The sequence below is a fragment of the Falco rusticolus genome, chromosome 9, assembly GCF_015220075.1.
Source record: "Falco rusticolus isolate bFalRus1 chromosome 9, bFalRus1.pri, whole genome shotgun sequence".
Classification (NCBI taxonomy): Eukaryota; Metazoa; Chordata; class Aves; order Falconiformes; family Falconidae; genus Falco; species Falco rusticolus.
In genome coordinates this window covers 2,101,504-2,115,984 of record NC_051195.1, presented here as the reverse complement: position 1 = coordinate 2,115,984, position 14,481 = coordinate 2,101,504, and the positions used below count along the sequence as shown (strand labels likewise).

The following is a 14,481-nucleotide window of genomic DNA, read 5'->3' as shown; positions in this document are numbered from 1 at the left end:
GTAAAACCAGACTAGTAACAATGGGAATTAAAAAAAATAAATGTTTCTTTTAGTAAGGAATGATTGATTTTATTCATATTTTTCCAGCAGACATACTCTTTGTGTTCCAGCAGTTATTTGCATAACACTGCTGCTCTAAACCAGTGAATATACTTTGTTCTTACAATAATCCTTTTGAAATCAGTGTCAAAACGCATTGGATGTTAACTGATAAACCAGCCGTGAAAACTACTATTTGAGATTTTACAAAGGTCACTATTCTGCTAGTCAACATGTTATTTGAGATTTTGATTTAGATGCTGATGAGGATTGATCATTTTAAGTTGGAGTTTAGAGAGTAAAAGCTATAGTTGAGAAAACTTGAAATTTTGCTTGCTTTTTTTAAGTTACTTTTGAAAAATACTTGAAATATCTTAAGATGAATGTTCCTTGGTGAAAAATGCATGCAATTAAAGAGGAGTTTGTTTTGATGAACAGGTGAATTCCAAACAGGGAGAATCTCAGTGCAAGGAGAAGCACGTGGTTCTGCTTAGCCCCGTGGGAAAGCTCAGGATATCTGGGTGTGAAACCGGCTTACATGAAATAAAACTTCCCAAAATAAGCGTGCTGCCAAGTGGGTAAGTTCATGTCCTGTTGGTCCTGTGTTTATGTATGTGGTAGAGGGAAGAGATTGCCCAGAGGATCTAAGACATAACTATGTGTACTTGTTTTTACTAACCATACTGGGAACATAGTACTTGCTGTTGTGAGAGGCAGAAGCAGCTTCCAGTGCCTTTAAGGACTGGCCAGCTCCAAAATGCATTTCTCTGTCTGCTGCATGAGTAATATTAGCAAAGAAATGTTCTAAAAAATAAAAATAAAAATTTAACGTAGGTTTTGAAAGTACATCCTGCCCCATATTTTGGACACACATGTAAATCTGTTACTGAGCAGTAAGACCTCCATGCACACTTGGCAAATTTGGCTGACCTGTATCTAGATATATATGTTCCAACAGGCAGAACCAAGACTGGGTAATTGTTTTAATTACTGCACACTACTTCAGAGCTTTGATTTGCTTCCCATAGCTCTAATGTCTTGTGGAGTTCAGAACAGATTACATGCATGGCAGTGGAGATGATGTCTCAAATACGGGACTGGTTGAGGAGGTATTGCTGTGTTTTGCTGTTGAATATCAGTGCTGTTCAGGCTGCTAAAGTACATCTGTCCTGTTCAGATCTTCTGTCTCTGCTTTGTCCTTGTTTGTGAGGAAATGCTTAGTGACATTTTTAGAAGGAACACTGAATTCCTTCAAAATTACTAGATGCCAAATTTCTTTGCCAGAATGACAGTTAATAATACTACTTATTTAAAGCTGGTCTCTTCAGCTCTTTTTGGTAGTAAAATTGTAGCCTTTGCCATAGTCCATTACAGCAGAGTTTTTTCTGACAAGACTGAAACAGATTTGGCTTCCTTCTCTCCAGTTGTCCTTTTCTCTCCTGCTTTCTCCTTCTGACATTTTCCATTGATTTATGGGGGTTTCCCTTTTCTGTTTTCTTAATTTATTATCCTTGTAATTTAAGTGTGTATAAAATTAATCAGGAATATGAAGCATAATGTGTATTCTGGTTGAAATGGGTTTTGCCTCTAATATGAAAACCCTCAAGCCTCTGGATTTGACAGTTTTGCCAACTTCAGTGATATGGAAATAAGTACTTCAGTTTCCTCATATGCTGATTTCAGTATTGGATTTCTGCTGATGAGGGATTGGAAACAAAGCAGTATTTAGGATAAGGCTGAAGCTTGCCTTTGCTGCAGAGCAGTTTCAGCCTGAAGAACAGCTAAGCAGATGAGGACTTCACCCTTGAGAAGAGGAAACGTCGACGAGCAGATGGAAAAATAGTAAGAAAAAGGTCTGTGGGCTCTCAGAGGTGACAAATATGGGAAACTGTGTGTTCTTCTTTATAATGGTAGACGTAAAGCGAATTGCATGAAAACAAAAGCTGAAGACAAAAAACAATCATGAAGTTGTGAGTACTAAAAATACAGACTCAAAGTGAAATGGCATATTTTTCAAAGTAAGTAATTACAGGCTCTTAATTAGCAGAGGCCAAGAAGGTGGATGGGGAGGTATAGTTTTTCTACTCTGTGTGTTTGTGTAGCTCTCCTGGAGAGGTAAGAGCAAAGTTCTGTGTTTGACTTCTGTATTTACTGTTGAGGTTTCAAATATTTCATTTCATGGGTTGCCTTCTCTTTTTGAACAACGTTTCTAGGGACAGAAATTGATCCTTCGGCCACACAGACCTTTTTCCAGGAAATTACACGTGTCCCCAAAAGCTCTGAGTTCTTTGTTACTCACCCCTGCCCACACAGGTGGAAGATGCTGTTACAGAGGGTGAGTTGTTCCCCTTCCCGAGGGAGCCTTGCTGCAAGGCAAGGGCTGTCCCCTTCATGGGGACGGCTGCTGCTCTCTTGGTTTGCCAGAACATCGGTCGCTTACTCACCTGTAATGTGGCCATGTTGGCAGGTTGAAGAAGGGCCTTGTGGTCTTGTTCTTCAGGCAGAGGTTAGGCAGTCTAGATCCTTTTCCTAATTCTTTAATTTTTATCTCATCCTGATCTTTCAGTTTTCTCAGTGGTAAGCTGACTTCAGTTCTGGGAAATTTTGAGGCTTTAGTGGCATCTTGATAACACTTAACTTAGCGGATGCCATGATTTATATGCAAAAACGGTTCTATTAGAGGGACTATTACTCACGAGTGGCTCAGAAGTTAATGGTAAGCAGAATATTCTTACAATTACTTTTAAGAATTTAAATGTGAAAAAGAGGTGGAAAGTGGGATTTCCTTTTGTCTTTACTGATGATAAAGTTCTAAAAATTTTAAAGCCATCTGTAAATGTTTGTGCTGAAGTATAACATTTAATCTCTTCTACTCATCGCTAGTGAATAGTTGTTAAATCTGGCCTCATTATTTTCGACAGAATAAAATAAAAACAAAACAGTGCCCAGTGTTTCTCCTGACTGGCTAATAAACACTATGGTAAGAACATTGGGTAGGGAAAAAAAAAAAAAACCACATAAGAAACATAAAAATTGATTTTAATGGACCCCTGTCAGAGAGAACCATAATGAGCGCAAGTCTAGTAATAAATACTGGTATTCTGCTCCATGGTGCTGGGGACTTTTCATGTAGAATTGCATGTAACAATCAATATAGATTTTAAGGTTTTTTAACAACAAAAATAAGTAAACCTTTGAAATATATAAATACTTAAGACTTGCAATCTGTCAGACAAACCTGCTAGTTGTAGAAAAATCTGATAAGAGTGCCTGGTTAATGGCATAATCGGTTTGTGGAGATCTTGCTCTATTTTACAGCTTGTAAAATGCGGTGCAATTAATCACCTGAGATTACAACCTGTTCTGTGATGGCTCTCCTTAAAACTTAAGAACACAGACTATAATGTAGACTGGGAGGAGAAGCAACAAAGTAAAATTCAGTTTTCACTATGCTTGAGAGAAATTGATCTATTAATGAGATGAAACTAATTGTAATAACCTAAGGTTATTCTGCTCCTTGTCAAGCTGGCAGAGTTAAAAGTCAAGACACGTCATAGTGTAATGGTTTCTGTTTGGAGAGGAGGAATTTTCATTCAAGCTTTTGAAATGGATGTGTATAGATATGCAAAATCAGATTTCATATATATAAAAATGAGGAATTTCAGTTAAATATGATTGTGAAAGTTTTCATTTACTGAATCCTAACTAAAACATAAACTATTGTGAACTAAAATGGTTTTCCAGCTATTTTGCAATCTAGTATCTGTGCTAACAATTGGCTGCCTTAAACAGTAACTTGAAATCACCCATTTCTCGTTTAGTATTTAAATTGTGGATTGACTTCTTTGGTGTTCAGGTTGGCATTGTCAATTAATAAGGTGCTGAAGACAGAGCCGGAAGAGATGATATCTGTATCAGAATAGCTTTGGAATAATAAAATTTTTCTTTTTTTTTTTTTTTTGATACGCACACACTGTAGGACGGAGGGTGCGGTGGATTTAAGCTACGTACATTGTGAGGCGGTGCCTGCCTTGGGCTCGCAGGCTGGCTGGAGGCTGTAGGGCTGTTTCTGAAGCACGTTGGAGTGTACTGCTTTAGGGTTGTAAAGTGGGGCAAAAGGTATACCAAAGATGGAGCTTGACTTTATAAATTTGTCACTTTCTAAGAACTTCAGCTCCACAGTTAATATCTTCAAAAAAAAAGAACTGAAAGTATATATATTACCTGTGATATAATATATTTTTTATATATATATATATTACTATATCAGCTGTTGTACTTTTTCTTTCAGTGTACACAAATACAAGAATTAGTTTGATCAAGAAGGTACATTCCTCTGATTTTTCTGCCTGAAATATTGCAAGTGTTTACCTCTTTTTGCTGATGTCCAAAATTTTTGCTGACGTCAAAAAGAAAACTCACTTTTTTTTGTTTTTTTTTTACTTTTATTGTACTTCTGAGTGTCTCTAGCAGCTTTGGAGTTTCAGAATTAGTTTCCTTCATTATTTTGCTGTCAGCTGTGGTGTTCCCATGCTGGGACGACTGTTTTGAGAAGCCTTGTCTTCCTCCTGCGCTCAAGAGGGGTAAATTACCTGCTCGGGGAGTAGCAGGTTGCACGCATTAATTCTGTTAACAGTAACAGAAACCGTGCTTGGATTTTCCTGTGCTAAATATTTACAGCGGAAGATACTTTGGAAACATGGGATGTTGAGTTGGCAGTTGGGATGGCAGCAGGGACCAGTTTTTCCCTTGTGTCGCATTCTTCCAGGAATTCCCTCTTTCCGCAGGAAGATTGCCCCAGGCTTCCCAGTGCCCTGCGTGGTCAGCGTGTGCAGAAGTTCTCTAGCCTACACGTGCGCTACTGCAGGGAAATACAGGGGCAACTGGAGCATTTTATTAAAAAAACAAAAAAACGGGGGGGGGGGGGGGGTGCGGGCAGTGGTATAACATGCCTTGAAGTAAACTGAAACAGTTTCCAGCGTGTGGTTGGAAAATCCTGTCCTGCTGAGCGTGGGGTCACAAACAGTGCAACATGCTACTAGGTACTGATGAGGGTGCACGTGAAATGGAAGTTAAACTTCCATCCGATTAGTGGGCATGGATCCCAGGTTATGCTAATATTGACGTTCACCACGGGACTTAAGGATGCCAACAGAAGTTGAGTTTTTCCACTTAAAAGCTGAGCCCAGCTGGCGGTGACCTGTCACTGCCGTGCTTGGACAGGCCCAGCACTGGGGCAAGATGCGGATGATTTGGGGACAGCCACCCCTCGGAGCTGGGCTCCTGCTCATCCAGCCTGGGGCTGCTGGGATCCACGGCTGGCTGAGCTCAACAGAGAGAAGCCAGAGCTCCTGCTTCTCCTCCATGGACTCAGGGAATGGGGTGTTTGTCAGTATGGATGAAAACTTGACTTTGAGAGACTTCAGAGAAGTTGTTGGTGTTTCATGCCTGTTTGCGAGCAGTGAGGTTGGGCAGGCTGACTTGCTTTACCATTGCTTTAATGGTCAGAATGTGCATTTCCCTGGTGCTGTAGGGATACCCCAGGCTTCCCTTTACGCTCTTTTCAAAAGAGACATTCTTTTGGAAGTGGTGTGATCCCATCTGCCCTCTGTATTTCTTGCAGGTTATTTGCAATTTTCTTTATAGTGTTTCATTTCCCTACATCTTACTGAGAGAGATCAGAGAAGGAGGAAGAAAGAGGCAGTTCGGCCATGCTTGTATTATTAATCTCCCTAAACCTTTTAAGGGTGAATCTGCAGTTCAAGGAGTTCGCCAGGGTTTCAGTCAATCTCTCTCTGCCAGTTTAACATTATCAGAAACTCTCCAGAATCTCAGTTTAAACAGGTTTCCAGCTATTAGAGATTCAAAGAAAATCTCAAGTGTGTGAAAACGCAGCGGATGCAGTGGTGTACGGGAGTCTGATAAGAGCCTAGAACAATAACTTGGAGAGGTGTGAACCACTCTGTTCATCTCTGAGGTATTTAATCATAGCCAGTGATGATGGTTTAAATGTCAACTTTGCTAACTGTTTCATTCCTCATACTGTAAAATTTACTGAGAGTGATATCTCACTTTGATGCCACAAGTGGGAGGCATTTGGGAGAGTGCCACTCCTCCTATTTTTCCAATAAGCATCAGCCAAGGCTAAGAAACTTAGTGGAGCTCAGGGGCATACTAAAAACCTACTGAAGGAGGTAGGCATGCAACTACTCTGCTTAGCTGCTTTGAATAGATTCCTGGTTTACCATGAACATCTGATGTGACTAATGTGAATAGAGGGTTATTGGCAATGTAGCTTGGGAGAGGTGCCACTCTTTCCTACTCAGTTCTGCCTTAAAATTATTCTGTAACAGCAGAGATTTTCTAGTTAAAATGGTACAGGATAAAACCTGAATGAGGCAAAGTACATATTTGCAGTAAAAGTCAATGGTTTTGGGATGATCTCTAAACGTAGAGTGGGAGTAGGGATGAGAAAGGTGCCCTAAAGACTGGTTTGAAACAACCTAGGGGTAGCATAGGCTCTATAGAATCCAGGTTGTTTCTTGAGAAAAGATCTATCTGGTGGAACCAAACCGCTTGGTTCTGTTCCTTGTGCAGAACCTGACATTTCTGCCACTGAAGATGGGCCAACTGTATTTACAACCATTATTCTTGGATAAGTACAGCTGTATTGCTTGTTATTTCAAAGATCAAGACTACTGTCCATATGGAGTCATCCTATGGTCTGCATGCAGTTGATAGACCTTATGAGTAACAATATTAATAATATTTATCATGTAATTTTGGGAAAATTGTATTTCTTTTTGGTTGGGTTTCTTAACAAGTACTGTAGCGGTACTTGTTCCTCTGTAAGGTGGTGTTCCTGCCCCGCAGGAGAAGATGTTAAAACACCAACTGACTGTGGACAAGTCCAGATGCGTCGGTTTGCTGCCAGCTAAAACACAGCACTTACTCTTATAAATACCATAATCATCTAAGCTGACGGCACTTAGCAATGATCAAAGTATGTTTCACATGGCACTTTCCCTTTTTTATAGTTTAATGTATTTAATTACTGTTTATAGTGACTGGAAAATGGTTCATAAGATGGATCTTTTGTAGGCACTAATACAAACAGATTAGGTTTGAGTTACCGTCTGCATTTGATGCGAGTGGGAGGGTGTTAAGTCCTTTGGTAGCAGCTAGGTGAAGGGCGCAGACCACTCTGTGTGTTCTTCACTTCTGGAGTACCTTGTTCTCAGAAGCTTCGAAGTGCCGCTTTGGCTGGGAGAGCACCTGGTCCTTCTGGGGTGATGCTCATTCAATGCATGGGGCAGAATCCACGCAGGATTTTAGACAGTTAGTTCCCTTGAAAACGGGGGGAATGCAGTGCGTGTGAGGCAGTGCAGGAGTACACGTGTGCTCTGTGTTGGTCTGGTCTTCAGGCTGCTTCTCTTGTGTTCTAACCCCTCACAATCCTGACAATGTTGATTTTCATGTTGATGACTAAAGTGAAAGCGTGGTTTGGGTGCCTATGTAGAGCAGGTACCAAAAGGAGAAGGTCAGTCTTACACATATTTCTCTTCCGAAGCCTTTATAAGCTGTCACAAATCTCGTTTGCTGCTGCTTGTTTTACAAACAAAACATGCGCGTGCCTGGGTAATAGGAAGATGATGCTTGTTACTTCAGAAAACTTCAAAATAACAGGAAGGTGGTATATTCAAAAAAAAAAAAAAAAAAAAAGGGAAAGAAAAGAAAAAAAGAAAGAAATATTACCTTCTCTGGTAGAAGTGTCTACAAATATCCAGGCATCAATCTTTATTTCAGCAGATTCAATGGATGTGGCAGGAAGAGTTATTATATAGCATAGTCCTCCTTTTATTAAAAATAAACTGGGGTAGGTTTTTTCATAGTTTTTTTGCGGAGATGCTAGATTGTTTATGCTGCATCAAGATAAGAAAACTTTTTATTGGAAATGGTGTTTCAAAAACTTAAACAAAATAAACTCGAAATACACGTAGAAAGTTCAGACTCTGTCAAAGCCTTACACGTAGTACAGCTCAAATACACAGTTTCATATGTTTTTAGAAATGGTTTTCAGGAGAAGTTTTATGTCAGGTTTGGATGGTGAATTTGATTTTGTGTGATTGGCAAAACCCACATTCCTCTTTTACTTAAACTGAAGTGAATCTTGAGCAACTCGACTGTAATCAATACTATACTTTAGATGTGTTATTTTTCCTGACAGCACCACTGCATTTCTATTCATCTGTCAGAGGCAGTATTACAGGATTCAAATAGGTATGGGGTTTGCAAGTGTTCGGTTGTGTTTTTCTCCAGAAATCTATCCAGAGAAGGCTTTGAGGACTTTACACAAATACAATAAAAATCCAGATTTCTATTGGACAGTTATTCATGGTACTAATGTATGGTACTCATCTGATGTTTTAAAACCTTTAATGTTTACGTAGACAATGCCATGTCAAAACACTAAAAGCCCTATTTCAGTGTGCAGAAGAACAAAAAGCTTTGCTGTTTGCCTGGTGTGCGTTTGTAAACCTTGATGGTTGGCCAAGACTTCTAAAGCAAGAAATGTTATAACAACCCAGCGACCACATTTTACAGTGATGATATTTTAAAATGGCAAAAATAACAACAAACTGTATTAGATAATATAACTTGTGCAGACACCCACTTGAAAATACCACAGATATGATGGGTTTATTTCTCGCGCAGAAGATGTAGAGCTGTAATAGTGCTGAAAAATAATTTTGTCAGAGGAGTGTGAGAATTTGGCTATGCAGCATCATCTCCTCAAGAAATTTCTCAGGAAGGAAGTAGTTTCCTGACACCCTGCCCTATACTGTGCCACAGATACTATGCCTGGTGTGTCTTTACTAACTCTTCTGTAATTCAGACCACGAGTGGAACCTTTCCACTTCTCGTGCCAGAGGTAGCTTAATGCAGTGGAGCACTTTCCTATTGCAAATCCTTGCTATAAAGATGGGAAGATGGGCTGCATAATGACATGGATTATGATTTTATTATGTATCAGAATTAGTGGGTATTCTTAAATACTGCAACTTTTCATCTTAGTTTTCTTCCCAGGCTTCTCTGGTCCTCCAAAAAAATCTAGATACGTAGATAGATAATGCTGAGAATAATTTAAAACCACAGAGCCATCTGAATAATAGGAACCCTTCTTGCAGCTCTCCTTAAGTGAGAGAACTGAATTACAAAAGAGTGTTTTCCTGAGAAGTGTCTGTGGTACCTGAAGAGCCTTGACTGTGCAAACGCTATGTATGATCAGAGCAATGTGTGGTGTTTGAGAAGTACCAGGACTGTTTGGGTTTATCTTGTACTGGGTGGCTTTGCCCGGCTCTGGGTGGAGGTGGCAGCTGCAATAGCTGGTCTTTGGCTGCTTTGGCCCATGCATTTGCAGTAAAGCTCGCAAAGATCGCATACTACCAATCCTCGTGCTAATTATAGCTGTTCTTAAAATGCCTACCTAAAATTCTTATTATGGAAGGAATTAAGACTTGGTAGGAGAAAGCACAGTAAATCATCCTGGAGTGCAGAGCTGTGGGGCAATATGTGTCCTTAACCCACGTGCCACTCCTGCGGTGGCTTGCCTTTGCAATTATATTGATTTTCAGTTAAATGGCAAATGATCTTCAGAACACCGTGCTGGGAAAGGAGGAGTTAAATTCTCAAACCTTTTCCTGTAACTGTAAATGCCATTTTTCTTTCTTCACAAATGTAACCTTTTAACATTTATTTTTAGCTTTTACATTAATATATGTAAAAATATTAAAAGCTCTTGTATATTACATTAAAAACTTATGTCAGCTGCCCTGCTTTTTCCTATTTATTAAAACTTTTCAAGCAGTGAAAACATTTTACTTGTTAATGAGGGGAAGAAGGAAAATTAATGACATAGAGCTTGGATCTTCCAAGATGTCTCCTTTTAACCATGCAAAACCAGCTCTTTTTCCCACACTATGTAGTTTAATTTCTGTGTTAGGGTTCAGTAAGCAAATGCAAATAGATTTAATGATTTGCATCAGTAGATCACTTCTCAGTTTAATATCCTCTGATATTTTTGGTCAAGGACTTTTTCTTTGGAAGGCTAGTGCTGTTTTGTAGAGTAAAAATATTAATAGTGGTGGCATTGTTATGTTCAAGTAAAGCAAGGGAAATGTATAACTTATTCAAAAGCAGCATTTCATGTTATCTTCTCATTGAGATCACGCACTGGAAAAAGTTATCCAGAAAAAGACACTTAAGAAATAATTGTGAATTGCTGATCATATTAAACATTTAGTACTGGTTTCCATATCACATCTCATCTTATTCTCATTTTGCACCAGAATGTTAAAATTCTGATCAGCAGTGCTCCTAGCAGTGGTGTGCAGTACCTCGCCCTGGGATGGAACAGCGGTGGGTGCTGTCAGCCAGGAAGGCTGGAGATTGCAGTGGGGCACCGCTGTGTATCGCAGACCTCAGGCTTCTTCTGAAAGCCTCCAGCTTCTGGGTTTTAACTTTTGCTGTCAGTATCTCTGGGTACAGAGCCGTTCTGGAAACGTGGTGACTGAAACTCTTGATGTGTTCCGATGGTTTATCTCAGTGTCCAATTTATATAGACTCAAATCCCAGTTCCATTGAAATCTGGGAGCTGTCTTTTCAATGGGGAGGACTGAGTGGTCCCATGTAGTTCTTAGCAACATTTCTGAAAGTTTGAAGTCTTAAGTGTGTGATAAGGAGATAGCAAAAATTATCGGTTAATAGGCAGCAACTGAGCTTCTCCGTGCCACTGGCGTTACATGCCAGAGGCCACTAAGAGTTACGGGTTGGGAGTTTGCAATGAACCACAGAAGCCACCTTTAAACAACTGAAGTCAGTCTCCAAATCAGACCTTTCTTCTCATGGAGGATTTCAGCCCCCCTGGTATCTCCTGAACAGGCAACGTGGTGGGATTCGAATTCTCAGGATGCTTTGATACGGAATTCTCAAGATCCTTGATATGGAGGATATCAAGGACACTTGTTTGATGCGTGGCCCTGGGTGGCTTAGCCAAGGGTGGTGTGCGGTGGGGCCTTTTGCTCACTAATGAGGGAGAGCAGTTTGGGGATGTGGGGCTGGTGACAGCCTTGGTTGGACTGTGAGGCACTGCTGATGGATTCTGCAGGACTGAGTGAGGAAGGGGAGAAGTGTGCAGAGTCTGGGTTTTAGGAAAGCAGATTCTGGGAGGGAACTGGTAGCTACCTCCCATGGGAGGCAGCCGGGAAGTGCAGAGGTTTAGGAAAGCTGTCACATCGTCCAGGGCAGCATCTTTGTGCTGCAGAATGGTCCATCCCTGCAGGTGGGGACACAGCTTGTCAGGAGACTGCTTGGCAAGGCAGGGAGCGCGTGGAGGAGCTGCGCTGCTGAAAGGCAGTGCACGAGGGCAGGAAGGGCCGAGGGATAAAGGAAGACTTCGGAAACACGGCCCAGGCTTGTAGGGATGATGTCAAGAAAGTGGAACCTCAACTGGAGTTAGGAGTTGAAAGGAAGGTGAAAGGCAATAAGAAAAGTTTCTGCTGCTGTGTTGGTGGTCAGAGGTTGAACCAGGAATACGTGGAGCACCTGCAGGCATTGATCTGGCCCCAGGGAGGTCTCTTCTCAGCAGGATTATCCTGGCAGCCTGTGATTACATTAAGGCACCTTGAAGAAAACACGCAGGTAAGGATGTTTATACGGGAATCGAGTTGGAGCTTTGCTTTCAAAGGTGGGTTGTCCCCAGATCCTGGAAGCATTAACATACAGCAGGCCAGCTTTGCAGTTCCTTTCTTAAGGTCTGTGAAAGAAACTCAATCAGTGTGTTTTGTTTTCTATTCAATTAAAATGGCATGTGAAACAACATAAATGAGATAAACAGTGTCCAGGGCACTGGAAGGCCACTTTTGGCTATGATCAGATGCTCACTTCAGAATTACTAAAGTAAATATAAGACTCAAAATGCACAGTATAGAAGCATGTTGTTGGAGACCGCTGCTGTGTAAACAACGTGTTTGTACAAGCTGGTTGTTCTAAAGTTTCACATCAAGGGCTATTTCTTGGCTAATGATACATCAGTGTGTCTCATGGGAGTTTGTAGAAGGGTGGAAACTGGGAACTATCACCATCCCTTCTGCTGGTTTGCGTGCATAGCCTGCCTTGCGTCTTCTGTAATACATTGCAAAATAATATTAAAAATTTCTTCCAACATCATAGTTATTCTGCTTGCTTTATAAGAATTTATCTCTAGAAATCCCTGGTATGTTTTTTATGAGCTTCCTTTAACTAACTTTAATGTCCTGGGAACAGAGACCACCTTACTGGGCTTTTTTTTTTTTTTTTTTTTTTTTTTCCCTGTCTTTCATTATGGTGTCACTTCATTTTGCTCGTTTTAAGAAATGACAGTTGGGGAATATTTCCGTTTTGAATCTGTTCCAAATTCACAGCTTGTTTGGAATAAGTAAGGGATAGAGGACGTGAGTTCTTGGTCTGTATTTGTTGCTATCAAAGTACCTTGAACTGCACTGGATTTAATGAAATCACAGGAAGAAGTCAAAGGTAGCCTGTTCTAATCCTGCAGACCTCTTTGCAAATCGGATGAGAAGGAAATGTCAGTCGAATAGCCCTGAACAGAACTGCATCCTCCTCAGATTCTTGGAAAAAATAATAGAAAATATTTAATTGCATTTTAAATTCATTGCCGAAGACGGTAGCATCTCTTCACCATCTTTGCTAGATCTCCGAGGTTCTGATTAAGTAGAAATAATTTCCTATTGGCTTCTGAAGAGTTTAAGGTTTAACACATATAATCCTTCAAGTGATAAATACTCACAGTTGCCTCCTTGCTTACTAAAATGAGCACAAATTGTCATTCATACTAATAGTTTATTTTAAATTTTATTTTATTTTTCTAAGTAACTTCATAATAACATAGATTTATACATCTTGTGAGAACTGCCTAGTATGAAACAGGACTGTTGCAGAGGACCATTCCATTTTTCAGCTTGTGCTCAGTTAGAGCAAGAAGTAATGACATGAAGTTAAAAACTTTGTACTTTAGGTTACCAGTCAATTGTTTTCTTGTCATTTGTTTTTCCTCTAGTTCTTCATTGATTCATGTACCCTTGGTTAGGTTTTGCTTGTGTCCAGATGATGATTAACGTAGTCGCCCTGCGCATCCTGCTTCTCAGTGCTTCATCGGTGTTATGCAGTCGTTGAGGGTGGATTAGTTTGTTGTTTCATGGGCACAATGATGCAGATGCATATAGCACTGCTACTGATTTAAACTACGTGTACAGACGTGCACACACGGTATCTTATCATGGAGATGCTGGGCAGACACTGCCTAGCTCGGTGTCCGCTTGGCTCCTCTGATGAGCAACAGTGTCTAGTGCATACTAACAGAGTGTCAGCTGCAAAAGTGGTGACCGCTTTCTGCTCCTGATGGACAGCCTCTCCAGAGCTGGAAAGAAAATATTCAAAAAGGCTAGGTTTCGTCACATTCATTGAACCACACCACTGGACAGCTAGATAGATTTATCATCACGTATGCAGAACTACATTGGTAGACTGCCTACCTTATGAAAATTTAGGATGCTGCAGATTGGTTTTACCATGGTGTGTGGGTGATTAGTTTATTTTTCAAGTTTTGTATTTCAGCCCTGTGCACTGCAAAGGTCCAGGATGCAGGGGCTGTGGTACTGTGTGTTCCACAAGGACAGGGTGCTTCTTTGTCCTGGTGTGACACTGAAATGTTTCTCAAGGCCTTACTCTGCAGATGGTGGCAAGCTGTTTATTTCCATCTTGCCCCAACCCACCAGTGGCACTGAAGTCACACCTCTTGAAAGGTCTTGAAAGTCCACTTTAATGGAGAGATGCTTTTGTAGTCCTTCATGGTCAACAGGAAACGTCTGAATTTTCCTAAAAGTGAGATAAGGGTTATATCCCAGATTGCTGTCAAAAAGAACAAGTCTCCCTCAAAGAGTGTTTGTCAGGTTCTGGGTGGATCAGTCCCTACTAAACATAAAGAGCACGGTCCTCCCTCGGAATACATGTGGCCATCAGACAGTAGTTGCATTGAGTAACATACAGCGTGTTATGGAAGCACACCAAGGTTCTGATGGCTGTTGCATTAGACCAAGAGCTACTGGGGTAGGTGGTGCTACAGTGGAGTAATACATAAACTACAACTGTGCTGACCAAAATACAACTTCTAGAAACCCCCGTGTGATGGATAGCTGCGCTGAACAGCCCGGTGTGCAGATGCCTGGACAGAAGGGAGGAGGAGGGTGGAGAGTATTTCCTGCCTTCTTTTTTAAACTCTTCAAGTTCAATGATCTGACTTGGGAGGGGTTCTTGGAAGTTTAAACGCCGTATGAAACTTGGTCATAAATATAAATCAGCTTATATTAAGGCAATTTGAAACGT

At 40.7% G+C, this 14,481-nt stretch overlaps 1 protein-coding gene across 1 annotated transcript in view; it reads left to right on the top strand.

Moving 5' to 3' along the window:
• Positions 1–14,481, top strand: part of MGMT (O-6-methylguanine-DNA methyltransferase) — a 168,686-nt gene that overhangs the window by 22,289 nt on the left and 131,916 nt on the right. The window contains exon 3 of the mRNA XM_037398955.1: positions 478–617. Within this exon, the coding sequence (XP_037254852.1) occupies positions 478–617 (140 nt within the window). The remainder of the gene's footprint in view (positions 1–477; positions 618–14,481) is intronic.